Below are 27,700 nucleotides of genomic sequence, written 5' to 3' on the forward strand. Positions count from 1 at the left end.
ATGATTAGTGAGAATCCAAACTTTCTACAGAGGTTAATCATGTCCGACGAGGCTCATTTTCACATTGATGGATGTGTAAATAAGCAGAATTTACGGTACTGGGCACCCAGAAATCCAAGGTTCTTGCATGAAGTGTCCCTTCATAGCCCTAAAGTAACAGTATGGTGTGGTGTTTATCTTGATGGGATTACTGGACCATACTTTTTCAACGACGAGGATGGTAACATTGTAACTGTCACGTGTGCTCGATATGTGGACATGCTCGAAAACTTTTTACTCCCAGAACTGCGATGGCGTCGCCTTAGACAGATGTGGTTCCAACAAGACGGGGCCACGTCACACACAGCTATTGCATCGATCAACATTCGTGGAAGGATGTTTCCAGGACGGGTTGTCTTTCGTCGCGGCAATGTTCCTTGGCCTGCACGCTCGCCCGACCTATCGACATGTGACTTTTTCCTATGGGGTTACTTGAAGCAACAAGTGTATGCAACAAAACCAGCAACATTACAGGATTTGCGTGAATCCATTCAACATGCAATCCACCAAACCCCGCTGGACATGGTTCAACGAGCTGTGAGTGCTGTGAGGCGACGTGCAGAGATCTGTTTGAATAACCATGGTGCACACCTCACTGACATAATTTTCAAGACGTAGTTACCATATGTAATGCTTTTGTATGTGCATTCTGGACATGTAAAAGTTTTGTTCATAAAAGGTCATTAAAATATTTAATTTGCAAAAAAACATCGTCTAACTATTTCTGCCGCACCCTATATATATATATATATATATACAAATGTAATGTATTCCCCACAATTTCAATAGTCTAACAAGCTGTCGAAGTTATTACCTATTAAGAAGTACATAACTTCTTCCTCAAAAGTAGCTTCACTAAACCATATCATATTAGAATCTTCATGGTGTTTGAACATTCCGTATTTGGGATCTAAAATCTCTCGCAGCAACAACATAAAAAATTCCTTTTTCACTCCTCCTGCGTCTTCTGCTTCTTCTTCACAGAATTTTACCTTTAAAAGAATTATTAAAAAATAGTGATTGTTAATACATAGTTTCGTTTTTTTTAAATGAAATACTATACAAAATTTGTTTTTTTAATGATTTCAATACGAAATCTATATACGAGGGATGGAAAATACTGGAAACACTGAGTCCACACTGAATATAAACATGCAAAGGTTTTGTTGTTCCCAGAAAGTACAGTGGACTGAATTTTCATTACACTTAATGTCACTCGTGCAATATGTGCTTACAAAGACACAGTTGTGAAGTGTTGGTGTGAAATTGGACTGCCCTGAAGTTCTCTTTTTTGAAGTTGGAGCAGCGTATAGGGTAAGGATTGAGGTGGTCCATGGTAGAAATGTAAGAATGTATGCGGACAAGTTACATTCTTGCAAGTGACGGTTTGGCGTTTAAAAATTCTTCCAGAACCCAGAAGTTTAAAAATGATATTGATAATGGCGTATAATGTGAAGGAGTCACACTCCATCATCGGTCATTCCATGGTGACAGGTGCCATTCAGACGAGTGGGTGTTTCTTTTCAATTTGTTTTTTCGTTGAATTGATGTACATGAGTTTATTTATTTATACAAACTTAGAGGAAGTCATATATAAGAAATTGACATATGACTTTCGTGTAACGTGACTTTACAAGTTATTACAAATATCTTTGAAATAAACTGCTTAACTGTTCCAGATTTATTTTATTTTCAAACGGTAAGCATTATTTTACATTAAGATTATGACAGCATTTGGGAAGTATTAGAACACACACATATACAGTCATACAATAACTGTGACGGATGTGACAGATGTAGTGGTTAAGGTTACATGTACGTCATAATACATTAAACTAAACAAAGAAATGTCTCCCCCTCCCTTCCTCCAAATCTTCAAATCTGAAAGGTCCAGAGTTATTGATACGTTCATAACATCACAGCATTCAAACAAAATGTCATCTTCCTCAGACGAAATCGAGTAAATCCCGCGTGGATGTATGTATTTCAATGTTAAGTTCTTTCTTTTTATAATCAATTTCTCGTACAGTAGCCACGTACCGTTTGCTCAGAACTGGTGCTTTGGAGAGGTTTGCAGCCTTGACTGATAATGATACTAACAAGAAATCTTCGACTGAAATAACTTTGAGCGTTACTTGAGGTTTTGTATGGGCCATGTCTATCATTCTTTGATTTTGACTTCTAACCATTCTCCGTACCAGAAGGTAATTTTCACTGAAGACTTTGAAGTGATGTTTTGAGAGTGACATGGGTATTGGAATTGTGTTTCTGCACTTATGACATAACATTGGGTTGTAACTTTAAATTTCTTCAGCAAATGCACAGAGTATTGCATTTTTGACAGGTGTTCTACACAATGATAGAAGTCAACAGCAGAACTGATAATCACGGACAGCTTTATGTTGAGTCCATGACTTCCGTTACTATATGCACCAATTCCGTCTACTGCCCCTTTACCTGGAAGATGGAGAAAAAAACCCATTTGTTTCACACCGAAGTCTTCTTCGAAGTAACAAAGATTATAAAGAGTGTGGCGATTTTTAAACTGTGAACCGCGCCGCCATTAAAGAAAACCTCAATTTATGCTAGTTTAGGAAAAATCTTTTAGCTTTTATATAACAATCATCAGGAACATCCAAACATCATTTTTGTCGTGAATTAACTTGTCACTTATCATAACTATTGTGGTGTGCCTTGCGACCAAGTTTGGCTAGATACTGATTTCTTTTTCTTTAAAATAATTGTGAAGTTGGGTTTTTAACTCATTTATAATGTTCTCAAGTGATCCATCAGTCACAACGACTTATGTATCTATCCACTATTTCAATGTAACAAAATCATCCAAATCAGCATTCCTAAGTACCACCTCAAAATCACTTTCACAATCAAAACAGAGACCTATCACGCACTTCTCGTTATTTATGTCGCTGCAGAAAATATTGAACAGTGTCTTTTCATTAAATGGAAAATCTGTAACGTCAGGTGGGGTGAAGATGAACAAAACTTGGGAAATGTTAAAAGTGTCTCTAGTGAAGTAACTACGGAAGGTATGCGAAAACAAGTTAGTGCTGTGGATAGGCCAGTCTCTTCTTTTCAGAAAAAAATAAAAGACGCACAAAAAAGAAGCAAGCAGATTTTTTTTTTTTAAATATACTGTATATATATAAGAACACTTTTTTTTAAACCCAGAAAAACAGTCGCTCTAACTTCATATGAGCACAATGTGTTAAGTGAACCTAGAGGATTGACACTTTGTCTTGTGATGCCTCAACATATTGTTGTGTTATTTTCTTCGACATTTGTAATCATGAGGCAAATATTTGCTTTTTGACAATTTTTTTCAGCTTTACGTCAATTTTTTTTGGGGGGGGGAGAGGGTTGAACATGAACAAGATATATCCACAAACATGACAGTTATATTTTTGTCGTATTTTGTCAGATATATAGAAATAAAGGGTACCGTTAAGTCTAAAATGCATCCCAGAACGAAACATTTTGTTGGGCAAGTAACAGACAATATGGAAGTATGAAGAGAATGTCTTGTGAAATATTTTTAAAAAGGGAGGAAGGAAGCAAATTTTCCTGGCCACTTCAGGAAGATGTTTCTTAAGTATTATACCAAGATGCCAAGGGAAAGCTTCCCGAACCTACAGTTGACAGATGGGAATGCCCCATATTCCTTGCCGGGTTTGATAGTTTTGTTATAAGTTATAGGTTTATCACTGAGTTATCGTATCGTCTTATACAAACTACCATGCTTCACATTACATGTACCGTAGTGAGCTTCTATCACCCATATATGAACTATCTTTTGTGTAAACTGTAACAACGATTAATGTTTCTGAACTCCTTCTGAAGAATTTTGACTTTTATCCAGGTTTGTACGTACCGTCGTAATTTATTAGTTATTGTGCCGTATACGTATTTTCATTTTCGAGAAACACCTTCCTTGAAACTTTTGCTCATAACCTTCTTGATTTCAGCTTTAGAAATGTTTTAAACATACCCCCTAAATCTAGAATCTTTTTTTTTTTATTACACATTGTACGAAGGGGGAGGGATGTAGAAAAAAAAAATCATGTAAAATCTAGGGCACGTGAATCTAAAAATGCTTACATTTCAAAATTTGGACCATAAACAATTTTTCATACGTACATGATTGTATATTGTGTTTTGTTCAGGTTTTTTTTTTTTTTTTTTTTTTTTTTTTTTTAAATGAATTTTTCAAATCTGAGGTCAATATGAACGCATGTCTCACAGACGATGCCTTACAATGAAGATTATATGGGGTGTTCACGTTGACCCCACAACAGAGGTAAAGATGAACACATGATTTTTATTTTTTAAATCTTTTTCTAGTGCATTTAATTTTTTATTAACTAGTTGAGTAACATTACTGAAACCTAAGGTTATAGCTGACACAAATTATGCATCCCAGCTTTGCAAAATGAGAAAGTTATTTTAAAAAAAACTCAAAATTTTGTTCATCTTCACCCCACCTGACGGTAAAGCAATTTCTTCTCAGCTTGAATAAGAAAATGAAAGTTGGCGTGGTACTTGTGCGGTATTTATGTGATAGGCAGGCAGGACATTCTGGGCGAAATTAATAGCATTTGGATTTCATTAAGAAAAAGGGAATAATGTTAGCACTTTTATTCTATACCTTTCGTTAATGCTTTTCTTCTAGAGTAGAAATCAATGTCTCGATATTTGCGATCCAGCAAAACTATTGAAAGAACAAATATTAATACGAGCATAATAAACCGATTAAGGTATCGCTCGATTAAGGTATCCTTTGTACGTTCAATTAGAAGATTTAGTTTACAGGATATACGTAAAAACATCAAATTAATTTATTCCAAATAATAATGGATACAGATACACATGGATTCATTCAGGAAGACTATTCATTGACTATAAAATTATTAGGAAATAACCATCAGCTAATAGCTTTTACAAGAAACGGAGTTCAAAATATTGCAAATTACGATCAAAGGTCACTTTTACATACGTCATACCCGTCTTCCTCTATTTATTTGTAACAGAAAAATGTATCTTCACAATAACTATGTCTTACATTTAACAGATTGATTAGCTTACTTTCATGTTTCCATTTTATAAATAGAAGCACTTTGCTACAGCAACAAATTATACATATCTAAATTTCAATATATAATAATTAAACATACATGCGAATTCCAAATTACGCTGAATGTTTACATAATCCTCTTTTCACAGCAGAAACTACTTATAGTTGCTAAACAATTGATCGCAGACATATATAGCACTGTTGCCAAATCGTAATTATAACCATTTAAGGGATCAATATACTGCTTGCATTTAACATCGACCTTTATATTAATCACAGTAAATCTGTTTTTATAATCAATTACAGAAATTTCATATTAAACTTTACGTTCAGGCCAAAACTAAGGAACTTCCTAATAAACTACAACTGATGTCGTTTGTCCATTTTTGCATGGAATAACCGTCATGTGGTTCTACACCACTAGCTCATTCCAGACCGCGTACTACCTCTTCTTAAATCGTCACTTTTGTTCTGCTTTTGGAGGAAACGGCGGCGGTCCAACCACGTCTGCGCATTGTACACGTGACAACACGACTGTCACAATAACAATCCTACTCTTGTAGGAGACTTATTTCGACGGCGGGGATAGGAGCTCTTTGAACATCTCCATACTCTTCAGATCCCCTGAGACTTTCATCTCTTCTCCCAATCGAAAAAAAAAAAAAAAAAAAAAATAGCGCTCTTCTGTTAGAGACGCCACTCTATGCGAAATGGAGTTCTGTCGTGAAAATTAATCAAAACGGGACTGAAACTGATGTTCAGTGTTTATTAGCTCCTGTTGGTTGAATTGGGGTTTAGCATCACGTTTGGCAGCGAGACATGGACCTACTGCTTAAAATGGAATCCGAAACACACGAGCTCTCGTAGGGAGTCAAACTCGCGTCTTTCAGCTGTGTGACAGCAGGTCATACATGTTTGAATGTATAAAGCATTTGTACGTTCTCAGTAAATAGTTTGTACTCTTGGATGAACTGCTATGACTTTCGTTTAACCCTTGTATAACTATTCTGAGAAAATATTTAAGTTTGAACACCTACTTACGGTTCTAGTCTTATACCAGTCTTAAACATAAATTTATATATGTTTCCACATGACATGTTTATTTTTAGATCTTCACTCTTAATAAATAGAAGACGCTTTGTGATCTTTCTTTTTCTTTTTTCTTGTAATTTTTATTATTATTTTCTTTTCTTCGTACGCTCAAGGTTGATTCGTCGAAGCTCGAAAATTCAGTATTTCTCTTTAATGTATTTAGTGGAACGCATTGTTTCATATACCAATGTATCAATTATTTTCAGTATATCTGTTCTCGGATCATTTGTTGCATTAGGTTAGTGCAAATGAAATGTCGTCCCAGGTGTGTCATTTCCGAAGGCCAAAAGAATGAAAACTAGAACATTTGGTTAATCAAAATAGTCGCAGTCTGCAACCGCACACTTTTGCCATCGATCAGATAGAGATCGGATTGTATGACGAAAGAAGTCTAGAATCTTCGATGTGAACATTTCCCAATAGCCCGTTCATCACGTAGGTCTCACCTTCTAAGACATTATCGTTATGCAGGAAGAAGAAATGATAGTCAGTGCAAGAGATGTCAGGAAAATACACAGAGGGTGAGGAAAGGTTTCATTCTGCAACATGAGAACTACCACGTCTGTTGACCATTGTTGGATGCTTAAGAAGAAATTGGTGATGCATTTCATGGGGTTCAACACTGTAAAGCTTTGCATTGATGGTTTTACTTCCCTAGACATGACGTATTTAATGTAAACCACTATACACATCACAGACCACTGTACCAGCAACTAGTTTCTGTGCGTGTAGAGGCAGTTTAAGAAACAGTCGATCACGATCCAACCATTGTCCTTACCGTTTACGGCTGCCTAAGCATTTTTTTTTTTTTTTAAATCTGAAGTGACAATCCGATACAATAAAAATTCCTGGTTATTCCTTACACCTAGAAAACTGCATATTTTCAGAGCGATTATTCTTGTTTGCCGATTTCAATTATATGACACCCATGAATGCAACATTTTCACCTTACTAATTGCAGGGGCCGCCGAACGACAGTGGTATGATATGTCTAACTCTTCTGCAGTGGTGTGGACATTTTTCCCAGGATATGCTTCTTCGGTGTCCTTAAGGAGCTCATCCGAACATGTTTGGTTTCCGGTGCACACAATGCTTATTCTGCAATGTTGTATCACCAGAACGAAATCTGAAAAACCAACAGGGAATGGAATATTCATTCGCAATTCCATGGTCCAAATGCACCGTTAATGGTTTTTGCGACTTGCTGTGTAGAATGTCCCAGTTTGAATTTGTAAAGAAAATTCACTCGCAATTGTGTATTTTCCATCGTGCAATTTTACACAATCCTGTTCAACAACGCACTACAACCTCATTACGTGAATATTACCGTTTATTTGCTGGACGTGTATTGAATTCATGACGTTAGACGTGTTACCTTAGTCCATTCTTATGTTGTATTGCTGAGGTGAATATCCACCAGACGTCAAAGCGGACATTTTATTCGCACCGATCTAATATATATGTTGCATCCCTTGGTATAAACACAACGCTATATCGGATGAGAGAAAAAAGTAAGAAAAAAGAAAAAAGATTAAAGTAACAGTAAGAAAATAAATGGAAAGAAGAATATATAGTGTAAAATAGGAGAAACGAGATAAATATAACAAGAAAATAATACACAAGATGATACATTTATTGCCTCATAATTTCCCTTTAACAGTGTAACAAGATACAGCATTTGAATGCCATGATAACCGTGAGGGATCAATCTTGAAACCCTGAAGGAAATTAATGTGTGACTGTTGTTATTGACAGTGAGAAAAATACGTAGTGATAAGTATAAAAATAATAATAAATAAATACAGTAAAACCTGTCAACTTGGCCACCTCTCTATGTTGGCCACCTGCTCATCTGGGCTTGATTCGTCTTGAACCTACCTTTTCCCATAAGACATTCGTTACTTATTACTCTGTAAGTTGGCCACCTGTCTACCTTGGAAGTTGGTTGCACTGAAGCAATGTTTATCCTATAATGATAACGATAAATTTACCTGCGTATCTTGGCAACGCAAAATACCGTTTTGTTGTTTTTCTTAATTCTTTCGTATTCTCATATGAGAGGCAGATATTCTGTGAGACTAGAGACAAAGAGCATGGATTCCCATGATTTGTTCGTGGAGGTCAATGGCCAAACACTACCCTGATAAAGGGATGGTGAAGGAAGATGTGAATAAGAAAAAGCATGCATAGGAATCCAGGAAATGGTTGTACGTATTTGTTTATCCTGTCTGTTTTGGTAAAACCATTAGCTATACTGACTCCTTTCATCAGTGAGGAGCTTTAGTAATTCCGGAATATTCTCAAGGTTAAAGCTAACCGTCTCAATTGTCAAATATTGGCACCTGAAGGCTTGTTGAAAAGTAGTGGAGGTTTTTGAGATATTAATTCCTTTAAAATTTTCTCACATCATCTTCTGCTCCGACGGAAACACTCGTAGCTCTTGAAAGAGGTAGACGATACTATACAAAAATTACTGTACTGTAAATTGTTATCATTACTCTATATCAGGGTTGGCTGGTTTAAACCAAGGTGGTTTAACCCATGGTTTAAACCAGCTGGTTTTTTCAAAAAAAAAAAAAAAGTTTTTTTTAAAAAAACGAAAAATGTTCGTAAAATCTTGATGAACACACATTTGTGGGTTATCACGTTTCACTTCCGTATATTATTCGTATTATATTCAGACCTAAATTCTCCATTCAGTACTCAAAGAGATTACGCTACAAAAGCAACTTTTATTCTTTTTATAACTTTATGAATGTTTCTTTTATGATTTTTTTTAATAGATTGTTGTTATTGTTATGCAAGTGCAATCAAAGAAAAATTCTAAATATTGTTTCATTTTAATAATTTTTACTGTTGGTAAAATACATCGAAGTGCCGTACTTTTTTTTTTTTGGGCGGGGGGAGGGTCATACAAAATCCCACCAGAGGCATTTATTGAAATCAGAAGTATCTTTGGTATTTATTTATATCTAAATGGGTCAGGACCAAAGTGAATTCAAATAATTCATATCTTTATTCACTTTCCTTACTGATATGCAAATTAAGTCGTCGTATTTCTTTAACTTGGACTAAACTAGTAAACTCATAGTAAACTAACTTTGACTAAATTAGTTCTTCTGTACTCTGCAGTATTTTGAAATTGTCCATATGTAATTCTGTATAATGGTTTCACTTGTGCAACTGTTTATTTTTATTTTATTAATTAATTAATTTATTTATTTTGTCCTTCCGAAATGGCTCTTGACAATTATATTAACAAGTATGTAAAGATCAGTATGATGTATTTTTATCAGGAGTCCTTCGTGAGTGAGTCGGCAGACGTATCGCCAATTAATCCTGCTTTCGAGTTCAAATAGAGGACAATTTCTCTCGGATGTAAGCCGAGAAGCGGTTTGGATTTCGCTTTAAGCTTATGTAACCCCTTCCAGCGTAACCCGATTGTTGTATAATAACACCAAGGCGAAACAAACTTATTTCTGTCCATATGTGATGTAAATACATAGAGCAAATTATTTAAACCAAAAAAACCTGGTTTTTTCAATAAAAACCATGGTTTTTGCCAACCCTGCTCTATATACATTATTTAAAAGTAGCTGTCGTGCCATTGCTTATTAAAATTTTACAATCAAGTTATACTAGAAATCCTATTCTAAAAATACACCAATCACATTTATTTTCTGTAAGTTGGCCACTTTTCAATGAAACCGATAGTGGCCAACATAGACAGGTTTCACTGCAGTATTTTCTTCACTAGTGTCGTTTTAGTAAGAACGGACGGGGAAAAAATTATGTGATTGAAACACAATGGGCAGTCTGAAGATGGTTTGGTATTCGTAATTTATCAAGTAAGACAACAATTGTATAGGGAACTGGAGACTTTTTTTTTCCTGGGTAAATGGTAGCATCGGCATGCGCTGTGTCAAACTTGCGTGAATGATATTTGAATATGTTCACTTGATTCAACGAAATCGTTGCGATTAAACTTAGCTTATCACTCTTATGGTACCTGTTAAGACAGCAAAAAAAGAAATCGAGGATGTTACGCATACATTAGAAAAATCGGACAAGTAAAGCGAATGCGTTATTATCGATGGTTCCTCGCTATTCTTACTCTGTGAATGTTTTTCGGATATACGTATGGCTTTTTCTGAACATTTCATATGTAATATTTTTTCTCAGGAGAATGGAAATTTTGTAATCATGTAATTTCCAGACATGTGGCACTTTGTGCTCAGCACTGTACAACTTACGAAGCTTGTAAAGCAGTGAACGCTGCGTGGTGGAAAGAGAAGAAATGACTATTTCATATACTATTTGTCAGTGTACAAATTCAAATTCGGGTAAAAGAAACTTAGGTCTAAAAATATCATTGCCTATTTTGAGATCACTTTCAAAACAGTTCTTCGGTTAGATATTGATCAACTATGCAAGGTCTTCCATGGTCATGTTTCCTATTCCTGAAATCTGGTAACATATGCAGCAAGAAGAAATGGAGAATAGAGGCCGTGTCCAAAAGATACAAGTGCACATTTGAAGTACGCTTATTTCCGGAAATGACGTCACCTAGTGTGCGTCAAAAGGTCCAAGTTCACAAGTGTGCGAGTGCATAGTGCGTAGTGTGCGAGGATGTACACTACGTTAGTATACTTGTGTGCTTAATATGGCGATTTCTCGTAGAATGACCTAATAAAATTTTAATAGGCATATTCTTAATATTTTTGTTTAAGTAAATATATTTGTGGACTGATTTTATAATAATTTACTTGATAAACATACAAGTTAGTGATTTTACAAGTCGAATATAAAAATATTACGCAAATAACAAATGTATTTACGTTATGTTCTTTGAGTATGCAATAGAATTTAAAATAGTATAGGGAAAACAAACAAATAGTTTCTTTAATAATGCTATAAAGACATTTGTGCTTAAATATTACATGGTTTATGTAGCTTAATTGAAATAGTTGCACTATCGGTAATGCGGCTATTTGCACGTAAATGACAAATTTTAATGGTGTATGAATATATTAAGTTCTAGCATAGTATACATAGATTATTCTTTCTCTATAGCTACAGCTACAGCCGCAGCCGCAAATGTTAATTCATAGACACATAAGCCTAATTTTATAGTTTTGATTCTGAACGAATTCCTTTCAACGATACCATATTTCCTTGCACTTGAGAGAGACTGTAATATACCAATTACCATACATTGTGTATTTTTGACAGGTACCGAAAAGTGAAATACAGATCAAAAATTCCTTTCTCCACATTTATCAAAGATTTCACAAATTACTCCTGGTAAGTCTTTACTATTGCCATTTCATTTTTTTTTTATTCTTCGATTTAGCGATTTGATCTCTTGGTTCCGGTTTTAACAACTTGCCTCTTCACCCATATACTGTATATAAGGTAGTAGGTAGGTTGGTTCCTTTTTGTACCAAAGTATAATATTTAATTCACATAATATTGACGAGCGAGTGTTAGCGAGTGAAGGCTGGTTGGAACCCCGCAGAGCACTTTCTTTTCCGTCTTCGTTACGAATCGGTTCATTGAACGATTCATTGAAAGAAATGTCCAAAGTAAAGACTTGCCTTCCTCTTAATTCATATAATCCCATTACTGTACCCAATATTAAAAGATTATGAACAATAATTTCTTCCGTATAGTTGAACAATGAGAGCCATTACATTACATACTGTATTTTTTCATAAAACCGTCTCTTAATTTTCATAAAATTCTTATTATATTTTTAGTAGTTTATTTTACGTTTATATTTGGACGAGGGGATTTGTTTCGTTACTGAATAACCATTTTCGCAGTGGGAAGCATGTAGGAGAGTATATTTCAAGAGAGATGTAGGGCGCCGAAAGCGTAGTAAAATGCACGTAAATGTTGAAGTGTATACAATATACAGAACTCCATTCAAGCAGGCTTATAAGATAGTAATCTCACTTTTTTTTTTTTTTTTGTTATTTTTACCATACTACTTTCATTAGGGTTATTCGCCTTGAGCATGCATTATCCTTATAAATTGGTATTTCATAGCGACATAATAGCTTTTTTCTGTAATTTTGGTCCTCATGTTGTTCAACTTTACCATTTCTTTCCTTGTCATCCTTCTATGTGTTAACTTTTGCTGTAGATTAAGAATACGGAGACACTATTTCGATGATTTCCAGGTAAAATCAATAAATTCACAGTGAAAGAATAACATCTAAGGAACTTCAATATTAGCGCAATATGGTAGAAAGAGTTCAATCAGTATGCCTGAACTGAAAGAATACAGTAGAACTACAACAATTATACTGTCATTGTTGTGAAATCTACCGTACAGGAAGCAATTATACTCAGTATCAACCCTCTCCCAAAGTAGTTTTGTGCCACATTATTGTAAATACCGCTCCCCTCGGTGTCCTAACGCTCTTGCACGTTGCCTACTTTCAGTTGCAATAAAATTCCTAAACTAATTCGCAAAAGTGTCTTCAGCGCCCTAATCACCAGTGCTACTCTTCTTTCGGGAGATTATTAAATATTCCCTCCGCAAGCATGCCTAATAAAGTAGAATATCGCCAATAGTTTAGTGTTTTTTATGCTGTTACGAGTTTATTGTGCACATAAGACAACGCACACATATATTATATATGTATTGCATTTATGCTCCGCTCTTGTTAATCTGCGCGTGAAATACCCAAAATGACAAATATTTGCAGGCACCGCAAAGCTGAAGCTGTTGGCATACATGAAAAAAACTCTTAAATCATACATGAAAAAAACTCTTAAAAACCCCATATAGTCAATCTGTACGGTTTATTTATCTTTAATATAACTGGAAAGTCATTCATCTAAAGAAAAAAAAAGCATGCTAATTTTTTCTAGTACGCGAAATTCTCCCTTCTTTTGTCATCAATGTTCCATATTCCACCACAACGAGGCGCTGTAAGCAAGTGCTGATCAAAAGCTAATTTTACGAAGTGTACACTATTTAGTGTGCACTCCATTTGTAGACTTCGAGTGTGCATCCTCGAAGTGTGCACTATGCACTTTTGGACACGGCCAGAATATAATCTGCCCAAATTTGAGGAGGTACGACCGACCAGGTACGACAGAACAAAAATCCAGAAAAAGCATACACTAAATTTGAGACTAATAATGCACCACTGGACATACCTCAGTATCCATTTATAGACAAAACCAATCACTATTTTTGAATATGCACTTTAAAGTTGAATTATATTCGTATGTGCGGCATCAGCACGGTAAGCTGAGGATCCGTGTTCGATTTTCGGCCCAGTCATTCATTTCTACTTTGAAATTCAATGTAATTTTACCTATAGTACATAATGAGTGCTCGGAAAAAATTGCAGGAGCATATATAGGGTCTGTCCGAGGGAAGTCATGAAAAACAAAGAAAGTATTGCAAATATACGTATAGGTGCCTAAAATTCTTCGAATGCGATCCTTTTACGTCAACACAACATTGCCAATGCTTCTGCCATACTTGGTACGCCCCTGGAATTGTACAATCGGACTACGTAGAAGCTGCTTGCACTTCTTCCATCATCCCATAATGGTGTACTTTCAGGTTTCGTTTCATCCAATGGAGAAGACAGAAGTCTGATTTGAAAGGAGACTTACGTAGCGTTGTTGTGTTGTGCTCCACCAGAATCTTCTTTACGCGTAGCGACGTGTGACTCGGCGTATTGTTGTGGTGATTTCAGGTATCGGTGATTTCACTTCGGATCGACGGTCCCTAACTTCAACCGCTCGAGCGAGCATTTTCACATAAAACTGACAGTTCAGTTTCTTCGGCAGGTTCAAACCTGAGAGTCAAAGAAAACGATGAGCACTGATTTTGCTCTTTGCTTTTATTTATTTATTTATTTAAAGGACAGTATTTATCTTTGCATACAAATCCTACTAATGGTTCGTATTCCACCTTAAGCACTGAGGCCCGCCTCATATAACCTTAATGACGAAAAGAGGTGTTAACTCCAAGCAACCAACTACATTGTTCTAAGGAATTTCTTACGTTTACCACTAACTTTAGTAATAAAATAATATTCAGCTGCAGTGTCATCAATAGATATACTCACAAATTTCAATTATTACCTTGAGTGGCTTCTTCAAATCAGACGCACTAACATGAAGTAATTGAGAAAGAGTGTCCTGTACAATATTGTCTCGACTAACATTCAACACCAAATACTGACTCACAGATGCATCTAGAACTGGTTGAAACAATAACTGCGTAATTGCCCTGGTAGCTGCTTCGTTCATTGCATTTTGCATCTGAAATTATTAAGAAATTTTACGAGAAATCAAACAAAATGGTACAGGAAAACAATCACAAATATATATATGGTAGTTCTTTAGTTTTTTGGTTGGTTTATTACACTAACAACTCGCTAAGTTTATCCGATCCAAGTAACTTCGGGCTCTCCTGTAGATAAATAGTTAACATTCCCGAGTCTAGTGTGCGGGAGTACCAAGTTCGATTCTTGGTAAAAGGTCACGTGTTTCGAATCCTACGTCAAGCTGTAAGTGCTGTAAGACCTCATTATAGCCTTAGTTTAGCAAAAGGATGCTCTACACCAAAACCAAGAACCAATCAACTCCTAAACAAAATTAACCCTTTTGTATTACGATCTTCACAAAAAAAATTCTTCCTGTACTCTAGGATCACTAATAACACTGATTTATTAAACACAGCAAAATCGTTAGAGTAACATTCAATAATCGTATGAATGAAATACATCCCATGCTAGTACGCTACTCATTCACATTTTTTTCTAGAACTGAATAAGACCATATTGTGCTTATCATTAAATGAGATAACCAACGGAAATTAAAAATGAATTACTTTCCAGAGTGAAAATAATCATACATACGGAAAAGTAACATTAGAAGCGATTTCGCTAAACGCTTCATAATATAGGAGAAAAGTCATGCTGGCTGCAGCATTACCTGGTAGTGAGGTAAGCCTGAAAAATTTAGTAGATTAAGATAAAACTAATGGGGCGAGTGGGTCGGTAAGAAAAGGAAATGAAATGAAATCTTTGAGTTTTACGTCCCATGGTTATGCCGGTGAGGCTAAAGGAGACGGTGATGATGACTAATTAATGAAATGGTGGAATGAAGAAAGTGGGAGGAAACGGGAGAACTCCGAGGAAACCCACGCACACGGTGTTTGTCCACAAAGTTCACTTGGCGAGGGCTGGGATAGAGCCCGGGATCCCAAGCACCAGAGGTGAACGCTCTACCACTGAGCCACCGCGGCCCCCCTGGGTCGGTAAGAGTTCAGAAGAGAGAAGGAATAATAATTTAATATATACTATGCAAAGGAAGAAAACTTTAAAACTGAAATTAACGGGTAATCATTTCAACACGTACTTGAAATTCTGTGGTAGAAGCTCCCACGCGTTACCGGATGCAAAACAAGAAGAGGTACGGGTAACATTACGACGTTCTTAAACTACGAGTTTGCTTTAACTGACGGCACAACAGATATCGTATGAGAGTACACTGAAGACAACGAAGAAATTATGTTTCCGTGCATACCATAACCACTTTATGGGTTACTTGAAATAGTCGCTGTTTATAGCATTATAGGATGCTTATAGATGAATTATTAAATGATTGTGAGTAGCAGTTCAGTTTATTCAAGTCCTTAATATATACACAAGGGTTGAGAAGTATGGAAACTCAATAATGTTTCGACGATCAAAGGATGTACTAAAAATGTGTTATATAAAACTGAAAGAGTATCCAGAATGGATATTTTGTTGGTAGGAATCATGAAGAAAATCCAACCAACCCTGTGACATACACATGTATTAAGGCACATGCTACAAAAACTCATCTCATTGTGATAAACCCTCAAAATTAAGTATCTCCTGCGCTATCCACAGCACGCTGCCATCGATGTTACAAAATCTTGTCTGATTATGACAATCCCTCAAAAGAACCTCTCTAATTGTCTACTGCACGCTGCAATCGATGTGGAAGACACCAATATCATCGGCAGCACCATCCTCTGCACCATGCCTGAAGCGTTGATCTGTTACCGTACAACATTTTCAATGTCCAGGTGGGTCGCATATCGTCTTAACACGCTATGGTTTTCCTCCACATGAGCTCAAAATCTCACAGTGACAAATCCGATGAATACGCTGTGTTCCAACTATTTCCATTCCCATCGGCGCAGCAAGTTCCGTACAAAATCTGCTTTATGTGGCTTTGCATTATCGTGCAGTATGATTACATTATGCAGTCGATCTGGACGCTTCTCCTTAACGGTACGTCGTAGATGTCGCTGCAGGAAGTCTTTGTAATACTCTGACGTGACTGTGGTGTCATGAGGAACTAAATGACAAAGAAGTATTCCTCTTGTGTTATATGCCACAATCACCATCAATCGTATGGTCGAAGAATTCTGCCGAAACTTCTGCCTATGCGGTGTTCCTGGATGTCTCCACTCTGATGACTGCGATTTCAGCTCAGGTTCATACGCCCTGGACCAGAATTCATCAATGACGATGATTTCGGAAAGAAATTGATTGCCTTTATTCTCATAGCGCTGTAGGTGATCAGCATATCATGTCCACTTTTAACATAAACCTTCGTAAGGGCATGTGAAACCCATTTTAATGTAACTTGATGTAACGTAGGTTCAGATTGCGTCAACACTTTATGAATGGTGTGCTTCTCAATCCCAGTTTCCGTCTCTAATTCACGTAGCGTCCATCGTTTCTCGTTCTCCAACAAATGTTCCAACACGGCACGTGACACATCGGTCCGTACAGTTAGAGGTGGCCTGACCGTTCCATGCCGTTGGTTGCTTGTCGTCCTCGCTAAAAAGCTGCTAGCCATCTTGCAACATTTCGATATGGCAGAGCATAATTCCCTAACGCTTCTACCAATTCTCGGTGACATTCACTAGCATTTCTCCCCTGGAGAACGGCCACTTTGATGTAGGATCGCTGTTCCATTATGGTCTTCCATTTTACAACACTACTGACTCCGAACTGTTTTTCCCTGGAGTTGCCCTGCGTTCATCCACTACAATATAAAGTGCAACCTATTGACCAGATGATAAAGTACTGGTGTCAGGCTTCGTCCGAAATCTGTATTTTCCGTCCACATTTGCATATTGTTAAAAATTACTGGGTTTCGATTACATATTTTGAGCGTTTATCACAATGATACATGTGCATTTAAACATGTGTATGTCTTCTTGGGTTTTTTCATGATCCCTACCAACAAAATATTCATTATGGATACTCTTTCAGTTGTACATAAGACATTTTAATAGTCTTCGATTGGCGAAATAAATATTATTGGGTTGCCATGACTTACTCCCCAACCCATATTATATATATATATATATAGATAGATAGATAGATAGATATAGATATTCGAGGTCTGGACAAATAATAACGAAACTGGTGCCAAAAGTACGGTTTATTGTCACGAACTTACAAATTAAAGGTGATCTCCTTCAACATCTCCTCTCATTGTCTATACACATTTGCATACGAAGCAATTGTGGATATCTTCAGGTGTCACCGTCTTGAGTACCGCTGGCGTTTTCTGCTTCACCTCTTCCACGTCTGAAAATAAGTTCCCTCGAGAGAAGATTTCACTTTTGGAAAAAGAAAAAATATTGCACAGTGCCAAGTCCGGCGAATAAGGTAAGTGTTCCAGCACTGGAGACTTCTTAACTGCCAGAAATGCTTAACGGTCGAAGCAGTATGCAAAGGAGCATTGTCGTGATGCATCACCCATTCATTGTTCTTCCACAAGAAGGGTCTCGCGCATTCTCGCAGCTTCACCAAAACCTGCTAATAATGCTTGTTCACTGTCTGACCTGATGATACCTATTCAATCAGGAGCAGGCTTTTGATATCAAAGAACATAATGAGTATGACCTTCACTTTCGACTTACTCTTGCGTGCCTTTTTCATTGGCGGTAATGAGGCAGATTTCCAGTGCATGGATTGTTTTTTTGTTTCATAATCATATTGATACGAGGGCCACTATTTATATTCTGAGCCTAACAAGGAAAAAGCAGTAATTTGTCATCGAAAATTAATTTATTGTTTTTCGAAATATTCTCCCTTACGATCAATACACTTTTGCATTCGTTCGAATCATTTGTCAAAGCATTTTTTTTCAATTTTCTTGAGATACCTCCATAATATGGTTTTTGAACGCATTAATGCCTTCTTCCGCCGACGAAAATCGTTGTCCATGCAATTTATTCTTGACATTCGAGAACAAGAAGTCGTCACTGGGTGCTAAATCAGGACTGTACGGTGGATGGCACATCAATTCTATTTTTTGAGTGTTCAAATAGTCGGTTGTTAGACGAGATGTGTGAGAGCTCGCATTGCCTTGATGAAGAATGATCCGATGGCGCTTGTTTGTCTTCTGTACTTGACCAAAGACCTCCGGCAAACAAATTGTTGTGTACCATTCAGAGTTGACCGTTCTACGTTCCTCTAAAAGTACAGTTGCCACATGACCAGTTTTCCCGAAAAAACAGGCGACCATTTGTTTCGATGTGCTTCGAGCGTGAACAACTTTTGTTGGATTTGATTTATCTTGAAACACCCATACAGTCGATTGCTGTTTACGTTCCGGCTCATATGCATATATCCATGATTTGTCATCTGTTATAATCTTATATACGTCTTTTGAAGCACCGCCATAGTATTTATTGAGCATTTGTGTGCACCAATCGACGCGAGCTTTTTTTTTGAGTTTTTTTTCTTTTTAAGTTTTTACCAAATTATGTGGGATCCAACGAGAACAAACCTTTCTCACAGCTAAATGAACATGTAATATTTTATATATGCTGGTGGAACTAATGCCTAGGGTTGCCACAATCTCACAGTATGTCACATGTCGATCTTGCAATATTAGGTTTTGCACAGCATCAATGCTTTCTTGAATAACAACTGATTTTGGACAACCTTCGCGAATTTCAATGAGCGAATGGCGGCCACGAGTAAAATCGTTATACCAGCGTTTCACAGTGGCAAAGGATGGGGCTTCATCGCCAAATGTAAAAGTAAGTTGATCGATGCACTCTTGTCTTGATAATCCACGTCTGTCACGCAATCTTCAAGTCAACGTAAACAACACAAATAAAGCTATTGACAAAAACATTTGAAGTACGTTATGGTCAACAATGCCACACGTTTCTATGCAAACAAGAAATAGCGCCTAACTACAATCAGTGTTGCCAAGGTTCAAAATATAAATAGTGGCCCTCGTAGATTCACGTCTCCTCACCAGTGACAATTTTCGTTAACGTATCAGGTTGTGCTTCCAGGCGTTCCATTGTTTCACTGCGCATGTGCTTTCAAAAGGCCTGCTAATGCGTAAGGTTTTTCGGTATCGTTTTAGCGTCAACTTTGAACATGTTCCAATGGTCCTGCAGAATTGCGCGGACAGAATCTTTATAGATGCTCACCATGTCTGCTATCATTCGAATGCTAAGTCTGCGATTTTTCAGGACAATGTTAGTCACTTTTGCCACATTTTCTTTGTTGTTGCTGAGGCAAGATGACCCGGTCTTTCATACTGAGGAATGTCCCTCGCTGAAGCGTTTGCTCCACTCAAACACACTCATACGTGACCTGTCTTATCTCTATATACACCTGGCAACAGTTTCGCACATTCACTCTGTGATTTAATTTCACAAAGAATTTAAAGTTGACGCGTTGCTAAGTTTTCACATTTGCCATTCTTGAGACAACACGGTTGTACACTTCTCTCTTCAATCGCTGCTTACAGACTACGTCCGACTCAAGCAGCAATTTATGTATATCATTCTCTTCTCAAAAGTTCAAGGTAGCTCTGCGTGCATGTGCTTCTCATTGCTCCATGTATGCTACTCATAAGGTTGCCAGCTCCATTATTTTTAGCCAAGCCTCATATATATATATATATATATATATATATATGTTAGGGTGTCCCTTATTTTGGGTAATTTCGTGTTGCGATATGCACACCCCCCAAATGTATTCTATGTGACTGTAAACACGCATTAGTGAAATAACAGCTCTCTACGAGAACGTTAACCCATGCCGACTTGACGACAAAGTCATGGAAAATGACATTTCCACATTATAATATAATTTAATTTCCAATCGTGATAACAAAGAAACTAAAAGAGACAGAGAAACGAAGTTTTGCACGAAGCAACTAGAGAATGGACGACATCTGCTCGTCTATTGGCGAACATCACCGGATGAACAATGTTGCCAACCCAAGAGAAAGTTATGTTTTTGTAAAATGAATGACTTATATTGGATATCATCACTGGAAGCAACAATAAAAATAAAGACAAAAGAGATGGTAAATGGAGATCAGTGTTGCAAACTTTTCGAGAAATAACTTGTAACATCTGTTAAATGCAAACACCGTTGGAGCACATAGGGAGTGAGGTACTCAAGTTTTGTACACCTTAAACCAGATATTGATAAGAACTGTTTACGCTGACTCTAAGTCTACAAGGATCCACTGAACAGTGCTGCCATCAATATAAGAGAAAAGTTGAGTTTGGAAAAGGTACAATAACTCGGAAAAGGTCACTAATGCTGTGTAATTTGAAGCATGTAATGCAAGGGGAGTATGAGTAGTAGTACCGTTGTTATGTGAGATCGATAAGTCACGTACTGACGGAAGCATTCAGTATCTTGTTAAATAAGAGAAGTAAGGTTTATAAAAGATGGCAACGCTGCAAAGCGACAGTTTTATACTCCTGACGTCATCATCGTCATCAGTGACCTCAAAAGCCCAAGAGTACATAAACCCATGCAAATTGCACGCTGTTTTCATATTTAACCAAATTGTTGGGATTCCAACCCGCTGTGCAGCGTTGCCACCTTTTACAAACGTTCCTTGTCTGCTTTTACAAGATACCGTAATCTTGGTCAGTACGTGGGGCCCCGGTGGCTCAGTGGTAGAGCGTTCACCTCTGGTGCTTGGGGTCCCGGGTTCGATCCCAGCCCCCGCCAAGTGAACTTTGTGGTGGACAAACACCGTGTCCGTGGGTTTTCTCGGGGTTCTCCCGTTTCCTCCCACTTTCTTCATTCCACCATTTCATTCATTACTCATCATCACCGTCTCCTTTAGCCTAACCGGCATAACCGTGGGACGTAAAACTCAAAGATTTCATTTTTTTTCATTTTGGTCAGTACGTGACTAATCGATCTCACATAGCCACAGAACTACTCCTCATGCTCTACCACCTTGCATTAATGGTTTTAAACCATAAAGCACTAGTGACATTTTCCGAGTTGAGTATCCTTCCCAAACTCAACTTTTATCTTATATTGGTGGCAGCACTGTTCAGTGGATCCTTGTCGACTTAGGCCGTGTCCAAAAGTCCATAGTGCACACTTCGAGGATGCACATTCGAAGTCTACAAATGGTGTGCACACTAAATAGTGTACACTTCGTCAAATTAGCTTTTGATCCACACTTGTTTACTGCGCCTCGTCGTAGTGGAATAATGGAACATTGATAACAAAAGGAAGGGAGAATTTCCAGTACTAAGAAAAATTAACGTTTTTTTCTTTTTCTTTTTTTTTTCTTTTTTATTTTTTTACATGCATGAATTTCCAGTTATATTAAAGATAAATATATCGTACAGATTGACAATATGGTGTAACCATAAAATGACTTAAGTTTCTTTCATGTATGCCAAGAGCTTCAGCTTTGCCATATCTGCAAATATTTATTAGCATAAAAACCACTAAACTATTGGCGATGTTCTATTTTATTAGGCATACTTGCGCGAGGGAATATTTATAAATCCCCCGGAAGAAAAGTAGCACTAGTGGTTAGGGCGCTGATGACACTGCTGCGAAGTGGCTTAGGAATTTTATTGCAGGTGAAAGTAGGCAATTTGAAAGAGCGTTAGGACACCGAAGGTACCGAGGGCAGCGCTATTTACAATAATGTGGCTCAAAACTACTTTGGGAGAGATTTCATATTGACTATAATTCCTTTATGTACGGTAGATACACAATAATGGCACTATAATTGTCGTCGTTCTACTGTATTGCTTCAGTTGTAGGCATATTGATTAGACTATTTCTCCCATATGGTGCTAATGTTGAAGTTCCTTATACGTTACTCTTTCTTTGTAAATCTATAGATTTTACCCGTAAATCTTCAAAATAGTGCCTCCATATTCTTAATCTACACCAAAAGTTAATACTTACAAGGATGACAAGGAAAGAAGTGGTGGAGTTGAACAACATGAGGACCAAAATTTACAGGTAAAAGCTATTATGTCACTATGAAATAACAATTTATAAGGATCATGTGTACTTAAGGTAGATAACCCTAATTAAAGTAATATGTTTAAAAAACAAAAAATATAAGATTACTATCTTATAAGCCCGCTTAAATTGAGTTCTGTACATTGTATACACTTCAACATTTACGTGCACTTCACTGTGCTTTCGGCGCTCTAAATCTTTCTTGAAATATACCTGCTGCCTCTCCTACATGCTTCCCACTACGAAAATGGTTACTCAGTAACGAAACAAACCCCTCGTCCAAATATAATCATAAAAAGCTACTATTAATCTAATAAGAATTTTATGAAAATTAAGAGGTTTTATGAAAAAATACAGTATGTGATGTAGTGGCTCTCATTGTTCAACTAAACGGAAGGAATTATTTGTTCATAATCAATTCATAATGGGTACCGTAATGGGATTATATGAATTCAAAGGAAGGCAAGTCTTTACTTTGGCCATTTCATTCAATGAACCGATTCGTAACAAAGACTGAAAAGAACGTGCCCTGCAAGCCTCTAACCTGCCTTCACTCGCTGACGCTCGCTCGGCAATAATATGTAAATTAAATATTAAACTTTGGTATAGAAAGGAACCAACCTAATATGAGCTAACAGGCAAGTTCTCAAAACCGGAACCGAAAGATCAAATCGCTGAATCGAAGAATTAAAAAAAATAAAAAATAAATAAATAAAATAAAAAAATGAAATGGCCAATGTAAAGACTTACCAAGAGGAATTTGTGAAATGTTTGATAAATGTGGAGAAAGAAACTTTTGATCTGTATTTCACTTTTGGGCAGCTGTCAAAAATGCAAAATGTATGGTAATTGGTATATTACGGTCTCTCAAGTGCAAGGAAATATGGTAGCTTTGATAGGAATTTGTTTAGAATCAAAACTAGAAAATTAGGCATATCTACCTACGAATTAACGTTTGCAGCTGCAGCTGTAGCTGTAGGTATAGAGAAATGAATAATCTAGTTATTCATTATTCTATGATAGAGCTAAACATTTTAATTCATACGCCATTAAAATTTGTCATTTACGTGCAAATAGTTCCATTACCGATAGTATAATTATTTCAATTAAGCTATATAAACCATGTAATATTTAAACACAAATGCCTATATAGCATTATTAAAGAAACTATTTGGTTTGCTTTCCCTATACTATTTGCATACTCAAAGAATACAACATAAATACGTTTGTTATTTGCGTAACATTTTTATATTCCACTTGTAAAATCCTAATTTGTATATTTATCAAGTAAACTATTATTAGATCAACCCACAAATATATTCACCTCAACAAAAACATTAAAAATATGTCTTTTAAAATTTTATTAAGTCAGTTTGATATTATTGTTGTTCCTACTACGAAGAACTCCTATCTTAAGTACGCAAGTGTGCTAACGTAGTGTACATCCTCGTACACTACGTACTATGCAATCGCAGACTTGTGAACTTGGACCTTTTGACGCACACTAGGTGACGTCAGTTCCGGAAATAAGCGTACTTCGAATGCACACTTGTATCTTTTGGACACGGCCTTAGAGTCAGCGTTAACAGTTCTTGTCAATATCTAGTTTAAGGTGTACAAAACGTTAGTACCTCACTTCTTGTGTGCACCAACGGTGTTTGCATTTAACACATGTTTCACGTTATTTCTTGAAGAAGTTTGCAAAACTGATCAGCGTTTACCATCTATTTTGTGTTTACTTTCAGTGCTGCTTCCAATGATGATAACTAATTTAGGTCATTCAATTTACAAAAACATAACTTTCTCTTGGGTTGGCAACACTGTTCATCCGGTGATATTCGTCAATACACCGGCAGATGTCGTCCATTCTCTAGTTGCTTTGTGCGAAGTTTCGTTTCTCTGCCTCTTTTAGTTTCTTTGTTGTCACGGTTAGAAATTCTAAATTATATTATAATGTGGAAACGTCGTTTCATGACTTTGTCGTCAAGTCGGCACGGGTTAACGTTCTCGTAGAGAGCTGCTATTTCACTAATGCGTGTTTACGATCACATATAATACATTTGGGGGATACGCGTATCGCAAAACGAAATTACCCAAAATAAGGGACACCCTAATATATATAGAGACCTTACGTTTAAAATATAACGGTAACACTGTTTCCAACGTAAAGAAAGAAACTATAGAAAATGTCCTCCTTCTACTCTTAAAACTGGAATTCTTAAAAACGATGTGACACAGGACCGCTTATTTGCAATACGGAGTTTGTACACCAAGTTTAATTTTAATTTGACAAGATTCTGAGAAACTCAATTTTTCGCTTAAATTTTGACTCCCTCCGCAACACTCTTAGAATATGCATTTGAATCAACGTAACATGATAAAAATCCAGATTGATGTACTTGATGATTATATCCAAAAATTCATTTCAAACGGTTCAGCCCTTTTTCTGTAATGCGATCAGAAACAAGGTCCTTTTTATTTTATACAATAGATAGTGTGTGTTTCAACAGCAATAGAACGACATAAAGATATATATATATATATACGATGGAGGAGTGTGGTTTCCTTTACGAAATTTCGAAACCTGATTGCGTAATTGCGTATCAAACCAACTAACCTGAAGTGCTTGATCCGTTTGCAAAAGAAGAGTTTTCGCTGGTGCATCAAATAAGAATGGATAATTGCAGAAATGGAACTTTGATGTTGCCTGAAAAGAAAATAACGAACATATAACTTACCATATTACAGTTGACAGAACAAATAATATAATCTTGAGTTTTATTACTATTTTAACTATTCAAATTTTACACGCACATGTAAGCTTATATATTTACTAAAATCATTATTAAGTGAAAAAGTTATTATATCTTTAATGTAACTAGTCCAGGACCATCATGCAATGAATTGAAAAAAATATATATAGGAGAGAGATGAAACTTTTTGCAACAGTCTTAGTTTCATGTCCTAGTTATCATATTAAAAACCCCCTAAGTTGCGGGCTGTGGAATCTGAGTTATGACGTCATCAATATGGTCGCCTTAAGAATTTCTAGGGTATTTTTTAAATGCCTATAAACTCTCACAGAATTAACGTAGAAAGGTCATTTTTGCACCAAATTACAGAGAAACAGTTGAAAAATGTTTATGTCGCAATATCTTACACATATATCTAACATTTCTTCCTAGTTATATTTATCAAAAATGAGAAAATGTCCTTTTTCAACCTTTTTCGAAGTTTCTCTATAAATAACTAGGTAGTTATGCAACAAAATGAGATTCCCCCCCCCTACCCTCAGTCATGTAAGCATTCTTAGAACTGTAAAATGTTACCAATAGGTTGTCTCTACCATTAATAATAAGGGAGTTATATGAATTTATTTACTGTAAGGTGAGATTATTCACTAGCCAGACACGTTCTGTAATACAATTTTCTTAGAATGGTTACGAGTTCCCAAAAATCCGAATTAGAGTGGATACATGCATATTTTAACTAGTCACGTAAGTCAATATGATGTCTGCTGTATTAGCACTCCTTTTCCTCAATCCGAATTTAACTAGTATGGACCCATCTACAGTGTACTAATATATGTAGTAGAAGAGTGTAAATGTCTGCAGCAAAGCACCTGCATCGTGGCATTTGATTAATCGTTTATTCAAAGGCCTCGCAAATTGTAGCCGAAAGAGAAAATACAGGCGAATTGTCAACTGTTGTAGTCAGACCTGGCGGATTCCATACATCTATATCATATGTGGGTGCAATTGGATTTATCATAGGTGGAAGTGGACTTACAACGTTCAAGCCATTGAAGATTTCCTCGACATTCCCACGTAATGACAACAATGGAAGAACTACAGTCTTTTATGAAGGAAGCAGCATCGAGTAATCGGACTGCCAAATTGTAGGTGCAGTACTGTGAACAGGTTAGCATCATGAGGCCATTTGTACGTGCGGAACGCACTGGAGATTGCATTTAGAAAGGTTGAAAAATATAGTTGTTTTTTCATGCAGCTGGCCACCTTGCATACGCAAAATGTGCACATTTATACCTACAACAGATATCGACACTAGAAGAGAGACTGACACCAGGAAAGTTCCAAAAATTTGTTATCGCACAACATTTTGCAATTAGACGTACCGACAAAATGTGGGCTGGTAATTGGAGTCACATGACGATAAAAACAAATATTGATGAGATCATTCAAATCATATGGCGATCTGACACATGAACGTGGAATAACGAATAGCACCCTGAATCTATGGGTGCAGAGGACGTATGTATGTTCAGAGCTCATTAAGCACATTAAGGAATTACGTGGTATGGAACTAACTTCCTCTGAACAGCACATTCAGCTCAGGAAGTCACAATAAGTACGTAATTGTAACGACTGTTCAAAAGTGGTGGCGTGGTTTGCATCTCATTTTCATTCTAAGCTCATATCTTTATCAAGTGGTATTACAGCAAGTGAGGCTCTTAATTGTGACGATGCAGTTAGTGTCGGAAAAGCTGCAGCGGGACGAATTGTAAAGAAATCTTTTAAGGAAGTTCATTTACGTCGAAATGTCAGAGTGCGGACTTTAGCACATATGACTAGCGCTGTCAAAATCAACGACAATGTGGCTACTCCTATAAACACCATGCAGTTATTCCTCAGTTAGTTGTGTTGCGAAAACCGATTAGGACCTCCAGAAATGTTTAAACCATGAACTAACGACTCTTATTTCTATATGATGATTGTTACCTGAGAAAAACATTGAAATCCGTATTGTACGATATAATAGATATTTGTATCGAAAGTGACAAGTATCTATGTCCTCAAGATTGTACCTACGTTGTAGATGGTGGATATTTATTGCGAAGAGTTGTTTGGCCACAATACCTGACTTACAAAGAATTATATGGACTATATTAAATCTATGTGAGGAAACATTTTGGTAATAACTGCGTTGTCGCCTTTGATGGTTATTCCATGCCCAGCACAAAAGTTGGAGAGCACAGGCGTCGTGAGGCAAAATCTCAGTCTCTTGACATCCACTTCACAGAAAACATAATGTGCACGGTAGTACAAAAGAAGTTTCTAGCACTTTTGGAAATAAGGAACGATTTATTGCTTGTTTAACAAATCACCTTGAGTTTGGGAATATTTTGACGCAGCAAGCACAGATTGATATGCTGATA

General features: G+C 36.6%; 1 protein-coding gene across 3 annotated transcripts in view; it reads right to left on the bottom strand.

Moving 5' to 3' along the window:
- Nucleotides 1-27,700, bottom strand: part of Herc4 (HECT and RLD domain containing E3 ubiquitin ligase 4) — a 171,408-nt gene that overhangs the window by 33,574 nt on the left and 110,134 nt on the right. For all 3 annotated transcript variants that reach the window (XM_081726048.1, XM_081726055.1, XM_081726061.1), the window contains exons 16-18: nt 25,142-25,231; nt 14,336-14,515; nt 854-1,031 (exon numbers count right to left, since the gene is read on the bottom strand). In XM_081726048.1, coding sequence (XP_081582174.1) covers nt 854-1,031; nt 14,336-14,515; nt 25,142-25,231 — 448 coding nt within the window. The remainder of the gene's footprint in view (nt 1-853; nt 1,032-14,335; nt 14,516-25,141; nt 25,232-27,700) is intronic.

This window comes from Thermobia domestica, chromosome 1 (assembly GCF_964235325.1).
Source record: "Thermobia domestica chromosome 1, izTheDome1.hap1.1, whole genome shotgun sequence".
In the NCBI taxonomy this organism is placed as follows: domain Eukaryota; kingdom Metazoa; phylum Arthropoda; class Insecta; order Zygentoma; family Lepismatidae; genus Thermobia; species Thermobia domestica.